We start from the raw sequence: 22,697 nt of genomic DNA, 5'->3' as shown, positions 1-22,697 counted from the left end.
CAACGCTAAGGACGACAGGCTTAGCAGGATCGAAAAACACCAGCACTGGAGCCTTGGTGATTAGCTCCTTGCTGCGCTGGAAGGCCTGGTCCCATTCCATCTTCCAGACCCATTGCTGACCACCTCGAAGCAGAAGATGGAGCGGCTGTAGATGCTCCGACAGGTTCGGCAGGAAACTCCTGTAAAAGTTGATGAGGCCGAGGTAGCTCTGAAGCTCCTTCTTGTCCTGGGGCTTAGGCGCCTTGAGCACAGCACCAACTTTGCGGGGAGCTGGGGTTAGGCCAGCCTGGGAAATGACATGTCCCAAGTACTCTACACTGGGGGCCAGGAAAATGCACTTTTCCAGCTTGAGCTTGAGGCCGGCGTCCTGCAGTCGTGCCAGGATGTTGTGCAGGTTCTGCATGTGGTCCCAGTCGTCGCTGCCAGTAACTAGGATGTCGTTTAAGTACACCGCCACGTGCCTCATGCCCCTGAATAGGTTGTCCATCTGAAATATGGCTGGGGCTGAAGCCACGCGTAAGCGCGCATACTGAAAGAGCCCCAAAGTTGTTGATATTGTGACATACTTCCGGGAGGCATCCTGGAGCACCAGCTGCTGGTAAGCATCTGTGAGGTTGAGCTTGGTAAATTTCTTTCCACCAGACAACACTGACCAGAGATCTTCAATCTGGGGTAACAGGTACTTCTCGACGGTAGGGACGGGGTTGATGGTAACCTTGAAATCCCCACAGATCCTGACACCGCCATCTCGCCTGAGGACTGGTTCGATGGGAGCGGCCCATTCAGACGTCATGGTGGGCACCAGGATGCCCTCTCGCTGTAACCACTGCAGCTCGTGGGTGACCCCGTCCTTCGGGCGAACGGCAGTGGGCGAAACTTGAAAAAATGTGGCCGGGCTCCCTCAGGTACATACATGCCAGCCGTCGTGCTGGCGAATGTGCCTAACCCTGGCTGGAACAGGGGCTTGAACTCTGTCAGGAGGCTGGGGACATCTTTCACCACATGCAGGCTGGCTTCCTGGTACTCTGGCAGATGAATGCCCTGTGCATTTTTTATTTATTTATTTTATTTATACAAGTACCTGCAGCGCCACAAGGGCATTATTGCAGGGGGGGACAAATTGAAGAAAAGTGAACATGTGACAAAAACTTGATACAGCAGAGCACAGGTGGTAAAAGTAACAAAATACGTAACATAGATGAGTCATCTCGACGGCAAAACGGTCTTGTGAAATGCGGTGCAAATTTGCAAGACAGAAATGGAAAGGGTACACTATCGCATGAAGTGCAATGCCAGCCAAATGATATAAAGAAAACGGGATAATATACTACGACAGACTGCGTGACAATAAAGACAGAAACTCTGAACACGAATTTCTTCTCTCCACCTTGCGGGTTTCCGCAGAACTACTACGTCAAACTCTGAACACGTTTTACATTCACCAATGCTCCTGGGAAGCCTATTCCAGTGTGCGGAAACATGCGGAAAAAATGAATTATGGTAGACATCAGTACGACAGCGCATTTCAAGGACTTTCAGCTCGTGATCACATCGTTTAGAGATGAAGTGGGGAGGGAAAATGTACAAGTTCTTGTTTATTCCTGTGAGATCAAAGTAGATTCGGAAAAAAAGTTCTAATTTTGCAGTTAATCGGCGGTTTGCTAGTGTTTTCCAACCAAGGTCCTCTTTAAGCAATGTAATACTGCTACGGAAATTATAATTACCAGAAACAAATCTTGCAGCGCGGTTTTGGACGCGTTCGAGCTTTTCTATAAGTTTAGAGCTTTGAGGGTCCCATACCTGGCAAGCGTATTCGAGTACCGGACGAACATTTGTTATGTAAAGCTGTTCTTTTACTTTCTGGGGGGCGTTATAAAAATTACGTCTAACAAGGTTTAGTATACGAGATGATTTTAAGGTTAAGTATTCAATATGTCTGTTCCATGTTAAATTTTCTGAAAAATAGACCCCGAGGTATTTGTAGTGTTCGACCTTTTCAAGAAGTAGTCCGTCCAATTTATACACTGATCTCACAGGAAAGCGTTTACGGGTGAATGACACAAGTTGGCATTTAGCATTGTTCAAAGACATGCCCCACTTAATGCACCAAGCATGAATTTTATTTTGATCATTCTGCAAACTACTAACATCACAAACATTTTCTACATTCTTGTATATGGCACAATCATCAGCATATAACCTCACTTTGCATTCTAGATTGTGCATAATGTCATTTATAAAGACTAAAAATAACAAAGGCCCCAAAACAGACCCTTGGGGCACGCCAGAGGTTACGGTGACAGGTGTTGATTTAGTGCCGTTTATTAAAACATGCTGTGTTCGTCCAGACAGGTAATTTCCAATCCAATGTACTATTGCAGGGTGTATACCTAGACAAGATAATTTATGTAAAAGCAATGCATGAGAAACGGTGTCGAAAGCTTTCCGGAAATCTAAAAATATACAGTCTACCTGAAATCCAAGGTCAAAAGAGTAAAAGAGATCGTGAGCGAACTCTACCAGTTGAGTCGTACATGACAAGCCGGGCCTAAATCCAAGTTGAAAATCCGAAAAAAAAATTATTGCTTTGAAGGTGTTTCATCACAGCACTGTATATGATGTGTTCTATTGTTTTGCAACATACACATGTTAGAGAAATAGGCCTGTAGTTTTCTAGTACATTTTTGGGACCGTTTTTATGTATGGGAACGACGTGGGCTACCTTCCACTCTGCAGGTAATGAAATGGTATTTAATGATTTATTAAACAGAGCGACTAAAAAATGCGCAATTTCTTGAGAGCAGGATTTCAATACCTGCGACGGAATACCATCGGGACCGCCAGCTGATTTGTTGTTCAGATTGGAAATAAGTTTCAGAACACCGTTATATGTGACAGTGACCATAGGCATATTCTCATAGACTATTTCTTGTATTTCAGGCGGTTCACCAGTGTATGTATCAGAAAAAACACTTTTAAAATAGGAATTCAGACAGCAAGCCTTCTCATAATCATCAAGCACTGTTTTCTCACCAACTGATAAAATGGGGACAGTTGTGTCCACTTTACCAGTTATTTTAACAAATTTCCAAAATTCTTTAGGATTATCCCTTAACTTTGCGTCAAGCGATGAAATATAACTTTGTTTATTCACCTTTATTTCTTGCTTATTATTGTAGTTCACATGACGCATTTCATGGAAAACAGATTGATTGCGAGTCTTCAAATACGAAGGATACAGGCGGTGTTTTTTGTTAATTAGCGAGCGAATTTTCTTATCTACCCACGGTTTATCTTTCCGGCGTCTAGTTGTCAAAAGTTTGGAAGGTATGTATTGTTCAATTAAAGCCTTTAATTTATCTCTAAAAAGAATCCAAGCTTCATCTACGTCCACTGTCTGGCTGACCTCATAAAAAATAGGGAAGAAATTTGAAAGCTCTCATGATAAAGAGACGTAATCCCCTCGGTCGTAGAAAAAAACCTTTCTAGGATATTTATGGGTTGGTCTAACTGAAGCGGCACTAGACGTGGCAACAACGCAATCGTGATCACTGATACCAGGGATGACAGCTACATTTTGGATCAGCGACTCGGAGCTAGCAAAAAACAAATCTAAAGTGCTGGCAGAAATATGGTCTCTTCGCGTGCATCCGGAGATGAATTGGGTTAGGTCATTAGTTATAATGAACTCTGAAAAGGCAAGAGATAGGGCAGTCGAGTCTGAGAACACAGGTTTGCCATCTTCCCAGTCAACAGCAGGCATGTTAAAGTCGCCCCCAAGTATATACTCAGTATTTACGGTAGTAAATACTGAGTATATACTTGGGGGCAGGCATGAATCCAGTTTCGGCCCAGCAGCATCGGCGACAACCCCTTGGTTAAATAAAGGGTTGCCTCCCTGTTGCCAAAGCAAACGCAGACCTGTGCCTGACCCTAGACCTGGGAGAGTTGCCCGGAGTAGCTGAGCAGCATCACTCCCGAAGCCTCAACGGACACGGCGGAGAAAGTACGCTTGAAGTGTTTCCCGGCCACTACTGACGCGCTGGCCCCTGTGTCCAGCTCGATGGAAATGGGGCGCCCGCAGAGTCTGACGGTCAGCATGTACGGCGGCCCAGACGACAGTACAAAGCCTGTGTGCCACATGTCGAAAATCGGCGGGTCCTCAGCCACGACGTGGAGCCTGTACGCGGAAGAACTTGAGCCTGCTGCCGCACGCCCCCGCCGGCTATCCTTGCGACGGCTACCCTGGCCGCGGGCTTGTGTGGTATCTGGGCTTGAACCAGGCTGCTGCTGTTTGCTGTTCGTCCTCCCCCTTCGGCATACTCGTGCCAGGTGCCCACTTTTCCCGCACATGAAGCATTGTGCTTGAGAGAACTGGCACTGTGAGGTGGAGTGGGCACCACCACAGCGACCGCAGGTACTGCCCTTTGTCGCTGGCTTGTTGACCGCCGCTTCCGCCGACGATGAGCCACTCGCACGGGAAATCTCGCTGGTGTCCTTGGTGGCAGCTTCCATTGCCGGCACTGCCTTCACGGCGTCGTCCAGCGAGGGGTCGGGAAGCTCTAGGAGTCGCGTCTGCTGCATGGCGGTTGTTGCTGTGCATGACGGCATGTTGTTGATGCCGCAGACGAAACGGTCTCGGAGCAGTGAGTGCAGTTGGTCCCCGAAGGCGCAGGCACTCGCTAAACCTCGTAGCACAGCAACGAACTGTCCGACGGTCTCTCCTTCCCGGCGTTCCTCGTAAATTGGCCAGGCAGACTCATCTCCCTCGAACGGCTCGAGCCTTCGATACAGCGGCATGGTGGCAGCAACAAAGGGTGGTGTTTCGCCGCTCGCGGCAGCGTGGGACAATCCGTGGGTACTCATCGCCAGTGTCACGATCCGCCAGGAGTCGTGAACAAGGGAGGGCTCGAGGCACCCTCCGTTAAACGGATGCTCCGCAGCGTAGTGGTGATGAACGATGACTGACCTGCCGAGCATCTGTGCTCGTCAATGTTTATTGCGGTGCGGTGGGGGACCAATGTTGCCTACTGAGCCTGGCAGGCCACCGAGCCTGGTGGGCCAACGAAGATTATGCCTGAGGGGGCGTCACATGCTTGCTACAGACTGCCTCAGCAAAGCTGTGGATAGTTTCAAACAGTTGGGTCACAGTTGATAGACTTCTTTGAAAGCCATCCTGCTTACTATAGAAAATATTATTTTCTATGTACTGAACTAACTCCTTAGCAATTATGTGTTCCAGGACCTTGCATATTATGCACGTAATAGAAATCGGGCAATAATTCCCAATGGCAAGCTTGCTTCCAGATTTGAAAATTGGTTTTACCCTTGACATCAGCCAGTCAGTAGGTGTAATACTGCTATGAAGCCATAACAAAAAAAGCTTTTCGAGAAAGCATGCCACCCACTCAGAATAAGGTTTAAGAAAAGCGTTTGGAATCTTACCCGGGCCCGGTGACTTTTTCTCGTCTAGTTGTAGCAAGGCAGCAATTATACCTTCTTTCGTGATAACGATATCGTTGCCGGAAAGATTCATGTCCGAGTGTTTTACGACAGTACTGTCATCCTTTGAAGTGAATACAGAGCAGAAGTACTTGTTAAACGCTTCAGCAAGGAGGGAGGATTCAGAACACTACATACCATCTACAAGAACGGCTTCGATTATGTCTCTGCTCCTTGACATGTACCTCCAAAATTTCTGCGACAATTCTTGCATATATTTAGTCAACGTATTGGAAAGGAAAAAAGCTTTTCGCTTATTTTAACTCGCTATGCACTTGCGCACTGAGGTTACTGATAGCTATCACATCTCTTTGAATTCTCTGATGTGCATGGCACAGTCGCTATTTTAGATTAATAATATCTCGTGTTATCCATGGATTTGGCGTATCAGTGCTTTTTGTTTTTTGGGGAACCCACTTGAGCAAGCAATCACTTACGACTCCCAGGAAATGACGCCAGAGCCCATTTACGTCATATCATCAACACCGATTTCCATGCGGTCGAGAATTGATGTGTCGTTGGCTAGGAAAAAATCAAATACCTTACAAGACGATTTCTTAATTAAGGCTTAATTGCTGACTTTAAGAGGCGCAATTACTGCTTTGTGGTCGTATATTCCTTCTTTCACATCAATTTCATAATCAAACATTCCCTCGGATGGATACAATAAGTCCAACATCATCGAACTTGCCGCACATGTTCACGTTGGAGACGAGACCATCTCAATAAGACTGAGCTTAACCATTGTTTCTAACGTACTGTCTGCATGAATCCAATCAGTGGAACTTGGGATTCTTGCATCTCAATCTACACCAGGCAAATTGAAGTCACCAGTGATTATTATTCTCACTTTCTTACTTAAATTTGTTAGGTAATTATCAAAGCTTTCAAAAAGTTCCACAGAGCTGCCAGGAGGCCTATAGATGACACCCACTAACAATACGGTATTTTGAAGAAATAATCGACACCAAGAGTTTTCATGGCCTTCAAACGACAGCAAGGGCTCATATTTTAGTGGTTTCTTTAACAATAGCACAATGCCTCCGCCTCTAGTTAATCTGTCATTTCACAACACGTCATAGGAAGAAGGAAAAACTTCATCACTTGCAATATCAACTTTCAACAATGTTTCTGTAATAGCTATTATGTCAGGGTCATGCATTAAGGCCAATCCTTGAAGCAACTCCGTCTTATCCACAATGCTTTGGGCATTAAATTCATGAGGCGTATTTCATGCTGCTTCTCTTGTCAATAGCGGTTCAGCGAAGGGTTTCTTTTGCTACTGCGCATCCTTACCCACGTGCCAGACTGCTCATCCCACAAGTAGGTTTCATCATCCACAAAAACTTTATAATCATCATCATCATCAGCCTGGTTACGCCCACTGCAGGGCAAAGGCCTCTTCCATACTTCTCCAACAACCCTGGTCATGTACTAATTGTGGCCTAAACTTCTTAATCTCATCCGCCCATCTAACTTTCTGCCGCCCCCTGCTAAGCTTCCCTTCCCTTGGTATCCAGTCCGTAACCCTTAATGACCATCAGTTATCTTCCCTCCTCATTAAATGTCCCGCCCATGCCCATTTCTTTTTCTTGATTACAACTAAGATGTCATTAATTTGCGTTTGTTCCCTCACCCAATCTGCTCTTTTCTTATCCCTTAATGTTACACCCATCATTCATCTTTCCATAGCTCATTGCGTTGTCCTCAATTTAAGTAGAGCCCTTTTCGTAAGCCTCCAGCTTTCTGCCCTGTAGGTGAGTACTGGTAAGACACAGCTATCATACACTTTTCTCTTGAAAGATAATGGCAACCTGCTGTTCATGATCTGAGAATGCCCGCCAAACGTACCCCAGCCTATTCATATTCTTCTGATTATTTCCGTCTCATGATCCGGATCCGCCGTCACTACCTGCCCTAAGTGGATGTATTCCCTTACCACTTCCAGTGCCTCGCTACCAATCGTAAATTGCTGTTCTCTTCCGAGACTGTTAATCATTAGTTTTCTGCAGATTAATTTTTAGACCCACTCTTCTGCTTTGCCTCTCCAGGTCAGTGAGCATGCATTGCGATTAGTCCCCTGAGTTACTAAGGTATTCTCCATTAACTTTTATCCCCAATTCTTCCCAATCCAGGTCTCTGAATACCTCCTGTAAACATGCGGTGAATAGCATTGGAGAGATTATATCTCCCTGTCTGACGCCTTTCTTTATTGGGATTTAGTTGCTTTCTTTGTGGAGGACTACGGTGGCTGTCGAGCCGCTATAGATATCTTCCAGTATTTTTACATATGGCTCATCTACACCCTGATTCCGTAATGCCTCCATGACTGCTGAGGTTTCGACTGAATCAAACGCTTTCTCGTAGTCAATGAAAGCTATATGTAAGGGTTGGTTATATTCTGCACAATTTTCTATCACCTGATTGATAGTGTGAATATGGTCTATTGTTGAGTAGCCTTTACGGAATCCTGCCTGGTCCTTTGGTTGGCAGAAGTCGAAGGTGTTCCTGATTCTATTTGCAATTACCTTAGTAAATACTTTGTAGGCAACGGACAGTAAGCTGATCGGTCTATAATTTTTCAAGTCTTTGGCGTCCTCTTTCTTATGGATTAGGATTATGTTAGCCTTTTCCAAGATTCCGGTACGCTCGAGGTTATGAGGCATTGCGTATACAGGGTGGCCAGTTTCTCTAGAACAATCTGACCACCATCCTTCAACAAATCTACTGTTACCTGATCCTCCCCAGCTGCCTTCCCCCTTTACATAGCTCCCAAGGCTTTCTTTACTTCTTCTGGCGTTACCTGCGGGATTTCGAATTCCTCTAGGCTATTCTCTCTTCCACGATCGTCGTGGGTGCCGCTGGTACTATATAAATCTCTGTGGAACTCCTCAGCCACTTGAACTATCTCATCCATATTAGTAACGATATTGCCGGCTTTGTCTCTCAACACACACATCTGATTCTTGCCTATTCCTAGTTTCTTCTTCACTGTTTTTAGGCTTCCTCCGTTCCTGAGAGCCCGTTCAATTCTATCCATATTATAGTTCCTGATGTCCGCTGTCTTACGCTTGTTGATTAACTTAGAAAGTTCTGCCAGTTCTATTCTAGCTGTAGGGTTAGAGGCTTTCATACATTGGCGTTTCATGATCAGATCTTTCGTCTCCTGCGATAGCTTACTGGTATCCTGTGTAACGGAGTTGCCACCAACTTCTATTGCAGACTCCTTAATGATGCCCATAAGATTGTCGTTCATATCTTCAACACTAAGGTCCTCTTCCTGTGTTAAAGCCGAATACCTATTCTGCAGCTTGATCTGGAATTCCTCTATTTTCCCTCTTACCGCTAATTCATTGATCGGCTTCTTATGTACCAGTTTCTTCCGTTCCCTCCTCAAGTCTAGGCTAATTCGAGTTCTTGCCATCCTATGGTCACTGCAGCGCACCTTGCTGAGTATGTCCACATCTTGTATGATTAGCGCAGAGTATGCGGTCTATTTCATTTCTAGTCTCGCCGTTCGGGTTCCTCCACGTCCACTTTCGGCTGTCCCGCTTGCGGAAGAAGGTATTCATTATCCGCATATCATTCTGTTCCGCAAACTCTACTAATAACTCTCCCCTGCTATTCCTAGTGCCCATGCCATATTCCCTCACTGCCTTGTCTCCGGCCTGCTTCTTGGCTACCTTGGCATGGAAGTTGCCCATCAGTATAGTGTATTTTGTTTTCAAGCTACCCATCGCCGATTCCACGTCTTCATAGAAGCTTTCGACTTCCTGGTCATCATGACTGGATGTAGGGGCATAGACCTGTACAACCTTCGTTTTGTACCTCTTATTAAGTTTCTCAACAAGACCTGCCACACACTCGTTAATGCTATAGAATTCCTGTATGTTACCAGCTATATTCTTATTAATCAGGAATCCGACTCCTAGTTCTTGTCTCTCCGCTAAGCCCCGGTAGCACAGGACGTGCCCCCTTTTTAGCACTGTATACGCTTCTTTTGGCCTCCTAACTCCACTGAGCCCTATTATATCCCATTTACTGCCTTCTTATTCCTCCGATAGCACTGCTAGACTTGCCTCACTAGATAACGTTCTAGCGTTAAACGTTGCCAGGCTCATATTAGAATGGCGGCCTGTCCAGAATCAGGGATTCTTAGCACTTTATCATGCACGAGCTTAACTTTGGCTCCTCGATTTTTATCGGCCTTAGCCGTTTCCCAAAGGTGTGCTCACTTTTTGAGTGTTACCGGCGAGTAATCATCAAAAATGCTTATTTTTGAGCCTTTCAGTTTATGGCAATTCTTGAAAGGAGCTACCTTTTCATTGAAGTTATAAAGCTTCATGATGACTGGCCGATCCCGGTAATCTTTCTTCTTCCAAAGCCTGTGAATGTCTTTACTAACGACACGTCAACTTCAAGGCAGTTTAAAAAAATGTCTTTTAATACTTTGCATTCAATATCATCACGTGTTTCTTTTGTGCTTTCCTTGACACTGTAAAGTATGACGTTATTCTGCCTTGGTCTGTCTTCTAAGTCAGTTATCCTTTCCTGTTGGTTTCTAATTGTCCGCTCAAGATCTCCAACTGTACTTTCATGTTCTTGTACCTTATTGCACACATCTCTGAGGCTATTGACTTTACCTTCAAGGCCTATAAGCCTAGCCTCTGCTTTGGTTTGGTTGGTTAATACTTCTTTAAGCATTTCGTCAACAATAGGACCCAGGTTAGTTTCCACATCCCCGGAAAGCAAAATTTCAAAGTAGAACCATAACATACTGAAAATTTCACACTTTATTGGGAGCGGCAGCACAATAATGCAAGGATCGTCTGAACAAAAACATGATACGCAAGGATAGTAACGAACCTGTAAAATAACCCAGGCATATTTAGGCAACATGGTCGCTCCAGCCCTGCCGCTCCCACTGAAGGTTGTCAGCTGCAGAACAGGCTTTATATGGTTCCAGGCTGCGGTGACATCCCTGCGGTTGGATGATGCCACAGGGTGGCGCTGTTCTCTTGAAGGTCAGCCGGCGTTTCCAGAAAAAAGGCAGTTGTTTTGTGCTTGCACTGACGTAACTCGTAATCAGCGGCAATATCTGTAAAATAACCCGGGCATATTTAGCCGACATGGTCGCTCCAGCGCTGCCGCACCCACATGTACTCATTATTCATGAATAACAACAATTTAAAAAGGAATTGAAATTTTAGTGCAGTGTTATCATTCAAGGCTTAGAATATGCGAACATGAGAATATTTTGCAAGTCTCAAATGTTCCTGCTCTAATCCTAATATTGTAAAGGGGGGTTTATTCGGCTCGTAGAGCAGCAGCGACAAACACAGCGCCAGCAGGTAGGGTGCAGCCAGTGAACGAACTGGGTACGAGCCACGCGATGGCAACGGGGCTTTTCAGCCTGCCAATTTTCTTTGTCACAATCGCCCCCGGAATTGAAGAGTAGCCATCCTGGCGACCTAGGAAGGGGTGGGCGGATTGTAATACTGCTTCAGCCAGTCAATGTGCACAGTCTCTCGCCCGCGACAACGCAGATCGGAAGATGGCGATGCGGGTTCAACCACGTTGTTCACTGGTGATGTTTGTGCTACCACGCGGTAGGGCCCGTGGTACTTTGGCAGGAGCTTGGACGAAAGGCCAGGAGCAGCAACAAGCGGGACCCAAAACCACATGAGTGAGTCGACGGGGAAGGGGTGAGGGGGAGGATTGAGGTCATGACGTTCTCTTTGGTGGCACTGTTGAGTAGACGTCAAAGAACGGGCCAGTTGTCGGCATTTCTTGGTGTGCTGAGCAACCGCAGAAACAGGTGAGCATTCAGCAGGGTCCGGCCACTACGGGCGAACTGTATCAATGGTGCTGGAGGGATGGCGGCCGTAAAGCAGAAAGAACGGTGAGAATCCGGTAGTGGCTTGAGAGGCAGTGTTATATGCGTAAGTGACGAACGGAAGTACAAGGTCCCAGTTGGAGTGGTCAGATGCAACATACATTGATAGCATGTCACCAAGAGTTCTGTTGAATCGTTCCGTTAAGCCATTGGTCTGTGGATGATAAGCAGTAGTAGTGTAGTGAATAATTTGGCATTCAGATAGGAGTGACTGCAGGACATCCGAGAGGAATACGCGGCCCCGACTGCTCAACAGTTCACGAGGTGCACCATGGCGGAGAACGAAGTTGTTTAGAATGAACAAGGCGATGCCTTTTGCTGATGTGGCAGGCAAGGCGGCGGTTTCAGCATACCGTGTCAAATGATCTACGGCGACAACACTCCATCGGTTGTCAGCGCCAGTAGATGGAAGAGGCCTGTATATATCAATGCCGACATGGTCAAATGGCTGAGCTGGGCAGGGAAGTGGTTGGAAAGGTGTGGTGGAGAGATGCGGGACACATTTGCATCGCTGGCAGGCAATGCAGGAGCATACGTATTTGTGGACGAAGGTGTACATCCTTCGCCAATAATATTGTAAGCGAAGCCGTGTGTAAGTTTTTGACACTCCGCCGTGACCACACTGCGGGTCAGAATGAAAAGCGGAGCCGAACTCTTGTCATAGGTGGCGAGGCACTACTAAGAGCCATTTGCGGCCGTCATTGTGGTAGTTGCGGTGGTATAAAAGTCCATCCCAGATTGTGAAATGTTGCACCTGTCGGCGTAACGCTCGAGGTGCCGAAGTTGCCGGAGGATTGGACAAAAAGTCGAATATCATGACGATCCATGGGTCTTTTCGTTGCTCCGATGCCATGTCCAGGATGTCAAGTGGTGAGATGTCATGTCTGTCGGTAGAAGTGCTGCTGTCTGAAGTAACTGGGGAGTGCGAGAGAGCATCGGCGTCAGCGTGTTTGCGTCCAGAGCGATAGACGACACGGATATCATATTCCTGGATTCGGAGGGCCCACCGAGCGAGGCGGCCCAACGGGTCTTATAGGTTGGACAACCAGCAAAGAGCGTGATGATCCGTCACCACGTCAAAGCGTCGACCGTAGAAATGTGGGCGAAATTTTTGAAGAGCCCATACGATAGCCAGGCACTCTTTTTCTGTTACTGAGTAATTGGCCTCAGGTTTCGTGAGGGCACGACTGGCATAGGCGACTACGTATTCGGCATTAGTGTTCTTGCGTTGTGCGAGCACGGCACCAAGGCCGACACCACTGGCGTCAGTGTGAAGTTCTGTAGGTGTGCTTGGATCAAAATGGCACAAAATTGGCGGAGACGTGAGTAGGTGAGGAAAAGTCATAAAGGCATCATCAGAGGCTTCCGACCAAGCAGAAAGTTCATTGTCGCCTTGGAGAAGTTGGTTTAATGGTGCGATCACAGTAGCGAGTAGCGAAATTGCGAACGAAACGTCGAAAATAAGAGCATAGGCCAATGAGCCTGCGTAGTGCTTTCAAGTTAGTGGGCTTTGGAAATTCGGATACGGCGCAAACTTTAGCAGGATCAGGCAGAATGCCTTCTTTGGAAACGTGGCCTAATATAGTCAGTTTTCGAGCTGCAAATCAGCACTTCTTTAAGTTAAGCTGGAGACAAACATTCCGGAGACAGGACAAAACTTTATGTAAACGCCGAGGATGGGTCGGAAAATCAGGAGACAAGAGGACAATGCCATCGAGGTAGCAGAGGCAAGTATGCCACTTCAAGCCGCGTAGGATGCCGTCCATCATGCGTTCGAAGGTGACGGGCGCATTGCACAGACCGAACGGCATTACAGTAAATTCATACAAGCCGTCTGGTGTTACAAACACGGTTTTCGAACAGTCAGCGCCAGCCATGGGCACCTGCCAGTAGCCAGAGCGGAGATCTAAGGAGGAAAAAAACTCCACTCCTTGCAAACAGTCAAGTGCATCGTCAATACGTGGCAACGGGTATACATCCTTTCGGGTAATCTTGTTAAGCCTTCGATAATCGATGCAAGATTGTACGGTGCCGTCTTTCTTTTTAACTAAGACTACTGGTGATACCGAAGGACTACTAGAAGGCTGGATGACACCGCGATTGAGCATATCGTTCACCTGGTCATTGATAACGCGTCTTTCAGTCGCCGATACTTGGTAGGGAAGGGACGCTGTCAGATTGGCGCATGACTCCTAGTGTCGATAGTGTGCGAACCAGTCATTGTGCGGCCGAGTGATGTTGCTTGGCAGTCAAAAGACGAAGAGAAGCCTTGGAGCAGGCGAAGAAGTTCGTCGCGCTGCGTCGTCACAAGGTCACTGGCGATAGATGGCGTAAAAGAATGCGGCAGTGACTGAGGAGGCGATTCCTCGAGAGCAGCAAGATAAGTGGAGTCGTCCATCGTGTCAAATATTGAAGATGAGGTCAGTGGCTCTGCTCTGCCAAGGCTTTCATGGCGGCGTAAAGTAATTGGTTCAGCCGATGGGTTTGAGACGCACATGAGAGAAGCGCCAGCTTTGAACTCGAGGACGGCGAACGGCAGTGGTAGTGAACGACGGGGAACTAAGAGTTCGGACAGAGCGAAGAGTACTGTGCTGTCATCTACAGATTCGCAAGAAATACTGACAAGAGTGGAAGACCAGGCAGCCATAACGGTGTCTTCTGAAACAGTGATTTTGCGACAATGATCCTTATGGTCAGCGATAATATCGGTCGAAAACTGAAACAGCTCGATTTCAGCGCAGGCGCAGTCAATGATCGCATGATGTATGGAGAGAAAGTCCCAACCTAATATGACGTCGTGTGAACATGATGGCAACACGATGAATTCTATGATACAGAGGACCTCCTGAATTATGACACGAGCAGTGCAGGCGCCGGATGGCTCGACGGGCTGCACGTTGGCAGTTCGAAGAGACAGTCCAGAAAGCGGCGGCGTCACTTTTCTTATCTTGCGGCAAATGCGGGCATCTATCGCTGAAAGTGCAGCACTGGTGTCGACAAGTGCTAGCATCAATGTTCCTTCTATTGCGACTTCAATATCGTTCTTTGGGGAAGTGTGAGGCCTTATACATTTCGCTGGCACCGCTGTTCTCGCCTCCTTAACTGCGATATTTAGTTCTCCTGGCGCAAAGGGCTCCGCCGCCGGTGCATGGGGGAAAGCGAGTGGTGGCGAGGAGGTGGTGAACGGCGAGCGGCGGAGAATGCGATGTCGACGGCAGAAGGAGATTCAAAGGCGTCTGAATAGTTGCGGTGTTGTTGGAAACGTGGCGCATACGGACGCACATTGTTCGGGACGTTGGGTGCAAGCAGGCGACAGTGACGTGCCACGTGTCCAGCACGGCCACAATAAAAACAAATCGGACGGTTGTCTTCCGTGCGCCAGTGGTCTTGAGGTCGTGTATAGTGCACCAGTGGACGAACTGGAGGGGATACGGGTGGGCACAAAGATGGGCGAAGGGGGCCGTAGGTCTGTGGCGCAGGCCTCATCGCGACTTCGGCGTACATCAGGGGAGCGGCCGTCGGAGCCTGCTGAAGAGAAGGCGAAATATGGTCGGCTACCTGCTCCTTGATGACAGATTGGAGAGCGGGCGCCAACGGAGTACTCGGCTGGCCGTGTGCAAGTGGGATCAAGGAAAGCTGACGAGCCACCTCATCACGGGCGAACTCCTTTTATCTGTAGCAGCAGCGAAGTGTTATTCGGGGCAGCAGCCAAGCTCGACATTGAAGTGAACTGAGGTGTAGATTGGCGGGTGGCTACGCGTTGTTTGCGCAGTTCGTCGAAGCTTTGACACAGACTGACGAGTTCAGAGACTGTCGAGGAATTTTTTGCCAACAGCGTCTGGTTGGCGTCTTCAGTGCCTTTTAAGATATGGCGGATCTTCTTAGCATCAGCCATTGCGACGTCAACGTGGTTGCAGAGGTCGACAACATCTTCTATCTAGCTGGTAAATGTCTCCCCGCACCGTTGCGCACGGCCACGCAAACGTTGCTCGGCGCGAAACTTGCGAACCGCGGGGCGCCCAAATACTTCTGTCACGTTAGTCTTGAAGGCCGTCCACGTCGTCAGATCACGTTCGTGGTTGCGGTGCCACACGCTGGCGACACCGCTCAAATAAAACGACACGTAATTAAGTTTTTTGGTGTTGTCCCAGTGGTTGTGGATGCTCACCCGGTCGTAGTCAGCGAGCCAGTCTTCTACGTCATGGTCTTCGGTACCACTGAAGATGGGTGGGTCGCGTTGCCGCAACGGGCTGGGGCAGACCACGGTAGTCACCGGGACAGCGGGTCGTGGTTGTGGTGGTCCTTCTTCCGGCATTATGAAGACGGGCTGCAGTGTCCGATTACAAAGTTCCAGAATTCCGGTTGTACCCAGCAGCTCCACCAATTGTAAAGGGGGGTTTATTCGGCTCGTAGAGCAACAGCGACAAACTCAGCACGAGCAGGTAGGGCGCAGCCAGCGAACGAACTGGGTACGTGCCACGCGATGGCAACGGGGCTTTTCAGCCTGCCGATCTTCTTCGTCACAATATTTACGACCATAGCTTAATCTAAATGCGTAGGTGAGCGCACCCAAGAAAACTGTATGGTTGTGTGCTCGTCGAAAAAGCAAAACATGTGACAAGCTTCCGCTAATCTTCATCTTATCGCCAACCAGAGGCAATCAGATATTGCGAATCTCCCCAAAAAAAGTCAAGGATATGCATGCACAGCGGCATCCTTCCTATAATCACCCCGTGAGCGCTAAACAAGCAAGGAACAGGCGGCCGCCCTTTGAGCGATTAGTAACGAGGTAGCCATCAGTTTTGCGAGTGCAAGAAGCCAAAACTGCCGGCAAAACAAAACTTCAACCCCCGCCTGTGTGTGCGCATGCGCCAATGCGCGAGCAGTAGTATTTATTTTATTTATTTCACAATACTGCAGGCCAGATTGGCCCAAGCAGGAGGGGCATGAAAACACAAATCATAACAGCACGTACATGCAAAAAAAAAAAATGAGAAAAGAAAGTTGCATTGCATGTGACATACAACAGAATCAAAAATTAAAAGGTGACAGAGCAGAAACGAAAGCAGCGAACATTGAAATTTTTCATAAGAAAATTGTTTCCTTTTGCTGAAGCAACAAAGTTTGAAGGGCCTGTTCCACGTCAGGAGAGCGAAAAACCGATTCAGGAATCGCATTCCAATTAGCTATTGTTTGAGGGAAGAAACTGTGCTTAAATTAGTGTGTTTTAGCAAATATATGGGCTGTAATGAGTGTTCCCTATAATGACAGGTCCTTCGAGTAGTGCAGTGCCTGGGGAATGAGGGGGGAGCAATGCTAAGCTTTCCTGCCAAAATTTTATGAAGGAAAGAAATGCGGTTCGGTTTTCTACGTGTACTAAGCAACAGGATATTATTGTCCTTCATAAGCTGTGTTGGGGAGTCTGCCCATCTGTATTTATGAAAAATGAAATGTACTGCCTTTCTCTGAACGAGCTCTAATTGATAGATGTCGTCTTTCTTAGTGTGGGGGTTCCAAATTACGGACGAGTATTCAAGTTTCGACCAGATGAAAGTTTTATAAGCCAAGAGCTTAATATGGTTAGGAGTATGTTTTAATTTTCGTCTCAAGAAACAGAGCTTCGAGAATGCAGTTGAACAGATCTCAGAGATATGAGTGCCCCAGGTTAATCGGTTATTATATAGACGCACGCGCCAGAGCAAACAGAACCGGTTATTGTATAGACGCGCCAGAGCAAACTAGCTCTAAAACAAACCATGCAACGAAAACCGAGAGAGGGAGGCGCAAGAAAAAATTATTTGTATTCCCACATAGTGGCAGCACATGCCAGGAAAGAAAAAATTGGGAAATTGGTGCGCTTTTCAAACGTACAGACAGCGCCGTAAATATACGGCATCGACCATTTTGCATTGGTTTGCGGTGCCGTATATTTACGTCATTGACCCTGAAAGGGTTAATTAAAGGTGTAGTTTCTAGTCTATAAAGCGCATGGTGTTGCTTGTGCAAAAAGTCCAAACCTAATACTTGCAAGTATGTATATAAAATAAGGAGACACAATCTCTCTTCACTCCAAATACACAATCTTACAAAAAAAAAAAAGAATGCTATTCACTGCATGCTTAGAAGTATACAAGCTATTAGACTTGGAAGACTTAGGAGTGAGGATAAACAGCAAGTATCTCAACAACCTTTGGTTTGCAGATGACATTATCCTGTTCATTAACACTGGGGATGAATTTCAACAAATGATTGAGAAGTTTAAATGGGAAAGTGTAAGAGTAGGGTTGAAGATTAATATGTAGAATACAAAGATAATGTTGAATAGCCTGGTAATGCAACAAGAATTCATGATCGCCAGTCAGCCTCTAGAGTCTGTGCAGGAATACATTTACTTAGGTCAATGACTCAGAGGACCGTGATCATGATAAGGAAATTTACAGAAGAATAAAAATGAGTTAAAGAGCATACAGCAGGCAATACCAAATTGGGACTGGAAGCTTACCAGTGTCGTTGAAAATAAAAGTAAATTTATTGCATTTTACCAGTGCTAACATATGGGGCAGAACCTTGGAGGTTAACAAAGAAGCTTAAGAAAAAGTTAAGGACCACGCAAAGAGCGATGGAATAAAAAAAAAATGCTAGGCTGGTGCACACTGGTCTCTTGCTGTTTCTGAATGCAGAGACAGGAAGAGAACAGTGTGCATCAGTCAGCAAATGGCAGTAGCCAATATTCTAGTTGACATTAAAAGAAAAAAATGGAACTGGACGTGCCAGGTAATGTCTAGGGCACACAACCGGCGGTCCATTAGAGTTGCAGAATGGGTGCCAAGGGAAGGGAAGCACAGTCGGGGATGTCAGAAAATTGGGTGAGGTGATGAAATTGGGAAATGCGCAGGCACAAGTTGGAATCCGCTGGTCGTCGTGCGGTGGACATAAAGATAGGCTGCTGATATAAAAAACGGAAAATGAAAAGACTAATTGATTTCCTATTACCTGAAAAGCGAGGAGCTTCCCGCACCATTCCATGGATTGCTCCCTTGCAGAGTGACGACAAGGACTGTGTCCTGGACTGCCCCAGCCGCACCAACTGTGTAGCCCAGACCTGCTGCGGGCCTCGAGGCAAAGAGGGCGTCCCTGATGCACCGGCACCTACAGATGAGACTGTGTTGCGCCAACGACCTTCGGCCGAACTGAGCACTCCTGCTTGAATGCGGCTGTCATCTGTGGCCAGTGTGCAGGATTGATCTGCTGGCGAGTGGGCCAATGTGTGGAGCAACACTTGTTGCCGTGGTTGACGCTGGCAGAGCGTCGGATGTGTCTGGAGACTAACACCGCCACGGCTGCTCCGAATCAGTTGTTGCCGTGCAGGGCTACGTGCAAGCCAGAGCAGCACGAAGCAAGGATGGCCAAGCCTTCAGCTGCGATGAGTAGTGTAAGTTTTGGGAGAAGGTTGTGGACTAGGAAGGACGCCTGCCACCAAAGAGCTGGCAGTACGGATTTCACATTTGTTGTGAGACATAAGTCACCAAATAAAAGTCAAGCCACGCTATAGTGTTGGCACTAATTTCATTGGCTTCTCTGTCAAGTGCCACAAACATGTTGCCACTGTGACCGAGAGAGTAAACTGAGCTGGTGGGCTAGAAGGAAGGGCACCCTGTTGACTAGCGACTGACTGTTTACTGCAAACTTCAACCCAAAAGAAGTATTGCTTCAAGATAAAGGGACCCCCTTAGGTGTTTCTTATCATGGAGCATGACAAAAGACATCCTTTTCTGTTAATGCTGATTAACACGGTGCATTGCAGTAAATGTTAGTTTGCTACTCGGCAGTGTACTAAGCTCTGTTGTCCAGTCGTGCCTCTTCAGAGAGACAGCGATGTGAAACCAGTGGCACACTTTTGCATTACACTTGAGCAAAAGCCTGAGCTGGCCCCTGGGTGTTCATCCCAAATGTGACCGAGCACAGTGAGCAACAGCTTGCTTGGTAGCATGGCACAGAAAAACATTGCAAAGTACTGATTTGTACAAGTTAGTGTACCGTATTTACTCGATTCTAACACGCCCTCGATTGTAACGGCCACCCGTATTTCGGGGCCAAAAAAAGAAAACAAAAAGGGAAAAAACCACCCTCGATTGTAATGTGCACCCGTTTACCGTGACCTAAAAGAAGAAAGGTCCTTTACAGTGCCACGCACCTCATTTTTTCATACAGAAATACAACTTTTTCTTAGTTGGAAAACACAGAAGATTTACTCCCAGTGCACTAAAGTAACAATAAATGAAAAAAGTCAAAGCATCCATTACGATAGCAAATTAGTAGACAGCTATACAAAAAGTAAGGATAGTAGTTTTATGGACCGTATCAAATTTTTAACCTCACTTAGTACTAACTAAATTAACAAGTATAGTTCCACGCGCGCACAAGCAAACATGAACAGGTCTCACTCAATGACCGTGGAAACTCTTCAAACGCTGGAATGAGGAAGTGCAGTTGCAGGAGCGAGGGAATTGACCTTTGTGAGGCCTCTCGCTTCGGTGCAAAGTAACAACACAACGTGGTGCGCCTAGATGCGTACATCCTTGTCTCGGTTGCAGATTGTTTTCAATATAGGAGCCACACAGCTGCGCCGTACGTAGCAGCCACCGGTGTAGAACGCTTCTCCTCTTTGTGCCAGTCCCGCACACAAGTTTCGGGAACTCCGAACGCCCGTGATGCGGCTCAATTTCTGTCTGTCTCCGCACACGTGATCGCTTTCTTTTTCATTGCGGCGTCGTGGTGAACTTGGCATGTCTTTGCAGTCGGCACTTCCATGCTGATAGAGCAAATGCAGAGAACGGGAAGACAGATGGTGCACTAACCTAAGCCAAAGGAAGCATTGCTTAGCACACATACTACAGCACATGGAGAAAGATATGGCAGCTAGGCTCGAAGTGCAACTTGAACTTCACGCGCCCCCTGCTCTGTATATTGCACGTGCACGAAAAAGTAAAGAAAATGCGCTTGGTTATTTCTAGAGACTTTTGCTCCTTGAAGATTTGCCTATGTTTAGATACCACCGAGGAGTTTTCGAGTTACTGGCTTTGCTCTCTTCATCCCTAGTAGAGCTGACTGGAGTGGCATACAATCATGGTATGGTTGAGGTGAGTTACTTTTGTTTTGTCATCACGGTAGCACATCAAAACTTGATACTGGCAAGGGCATATGTTAATGCTTGGCAGTGATACTGCAGTGTATCACTTCAACGGCTATTATGTAATGCGTGCGGATATGTAACTGAGTATGCAATATCGGGATGCTCGCGTGAATTTCCACGGTTGCAGTGAACGGCTCTCTAAGCAAAGTCAGATGTTTTGAAACACGATTGATACTCTGTAGGTGAAAGAAGCAAAAGTGAACGTAGTCTTGATGCCATTTCCTGGCCGTAGGCTGCGAATGCTGCACAATCGGCTGCGTACATATGTGGTTCAGGTGCATTGTGATTCTAACAGTGCTAGGCACAAGCGAGCGTTCTTGTCAGTGACTGCGGGCAGACAACGCACACATACGTTCAAGTTGCTGAGTTGTAACTTTTCGTCGGATCTCTGCCACTCCTTATTGAACGGCAAGGGCAAAGTGTGCCGGTATGTCTGCCATTCATTAATTTGCAAACATTGATGTCAAAAGAGCTGGGCACATTCATTGAGTATAAAAGAGGAAATAAATATTTTTATTTATGCAGATGTCTATGCTCCTGGAAAGTCTGCAATTCATTGGCGCCGGATCTGGCCCTACGGAAACAGCAGGCTCATCTGTCAATAAGTAGGAGCTGAAGAGAATTTCTCTGATAGCTGGTTACATCGCATCGTTAGTTTGTTAAAACCAACTTTTACTGCAACGCATCATTTCTACATCTTCTGGTTGTGGCAGGTGCTTCTTTACTAGAAGCAGCCTTTGATCAAAGTTGCTTTTTCGTGGTTTTGCAAGTTTTTTCCTTGATCTTCAGTCTTTTCTGAATCTGGAAGAGCTGGCTGAATGCAGAGTGTATCGGAGTTTGTCCTCCGTGATACCTAATGGTAAATATTATTTACCTAGCTAATGTATCTTCAGCGGCTCAGGAGGTAAAACATGTGGTGCATTTCAGTTGGTTGCTGCAAATTATGTCATTTTTATGAGAGACCAGCTCCATCTGCTTGCTCTTGCCAGAAGTGCACCCTTCAACTGCTACTTCATTTGCTTTCTTCCACCTGGCATTTATTTGCAGTGCCGGGGTTGAGGCACTGCACCAGTAACATTTGTAGGAAACTGTGCATCTGATGGCATCTGAGGCCCTAATTCATTTGCCACTTTCTTCTTCTAAACTTTGTGCTTTTTCATTCTGGTGTGCTGCCCCTGCCCTTACTGCTGAACTGTTCTCCTTTGTGTGTTCCCTAGTCATGCCTACTTGAGGGAGATGGTCTTGTCCTTTTGTCTCTCTCCCCAAGAACCTCTTACCCATGACTATTGTGCCACTGCATTTCTTGATCTTTTCCTTTGCTTGGTCACTTGCTGTATGTGCTATCATGTGACAGTGCCTGGCTATCTGCTGCTGCACGTTGACTATGTGATGCAAAAAAAAGGGCTAATGCGTGCAGACACGGGCACAAGAGAAAAGAAGTGGACAACACGAACGCCGACTATCAACTGAAGGAAGCACTGATGTGAAAAAAAGAAAGAATACACACAACTTACCTGCACATGCTCTGGAATGGTAGCACTACGTGTCGATCGGGTACACGTGCTGGTCTACGTGTTAAGCCAATTGATCTCTTCCTTATGTAAGGTGATCGAAGGCTGACTCACGCATGCACTTCCACCATTATTGATTTGTCATGCCTCGAGCATAACACCTAGGCCAATTACTCACAGGGGACTCTGATCATGAGAAGGAAATTTACAGAAAAATAAAGATAGGTTGGAGTGCATATGGCAAGCATTACCAAATCCTGACTGGGAGCTTACCACTGTCGTTGAAAATTAAGTGTACATTCGTTGCATTCTACTGATGCTGTAATATGGGGCATAAATTTGGAGGTTAACAGAGAAGCTCAAGAACAAAAAGACTGCACCAGGAGCGATGGAAAACAATTTTTAGATGTAACGTTATGTTACAGGAAGAGAGTTGTGTGATCGGAGAGCAAAAGGGGATAGCCAATGTTCTAGTTGACATTAAAGGAACAAAATTCATCAGCCCTTCCACTCTGTGAAGAAGGACAAGCAGCGAAGCTGAGGTGTGTTTAACTCAATTGAAGCATCTATGTATGTATGGGTATTGTTGTTGCTG

At 46.7% G+C, this 22,697-nt stretch overlaps 1 protein-coding gene across 5 annotated transcripts in view; it reads left to right on the top strand.

Moving 5' to 3' along the window:
* ZnT63C (zinc transporter 63C) overlaps positions 1–18,967 on the top strand; it is a 190,191-nt gene extending 171,224 nt beyond the window's left edge. For all 5 annotated transcript variants that reach the window (XM_065450150.2, XM_065450151.1, XM_065450148.1 and 2 more), the window contains exon 7: positions 18,442–18,967. In XM_065450150.2, coding sequence (XP_065306222.1) covers positions 18,442–18,606 — 165 coding nt within the window. In that variant the 3' untranslated portion in view covers positions 18,607–18,967. The remainder of the gene's footprint in view (positions 1–18,441) is intronic.
* The last annotated feature ends 3,730 nt before the right edge of the window (positions 18,968–22,697 follow it).

Source organism: Dermacentor albipictus, chromosome 3 (assembly GCF_038994185.2).
Source record: "Dermacentor albipictus isolate Rhodes 1998 colony chromosome 3, USDA_Dalb.pri_finalv2, whole genome shotgun sequence".
NCBI lineage: Eukaryota > Metazoa > Arthropoda > Arachnida > Ixodida > Ixodidae > Dermacentor > Dermacentor albipictus.
The sequence above is the reverse complement of the archived record's forward strand: the minus strand, read 5'-3'. Positions and strand labels throughout refer to the sequence as shown.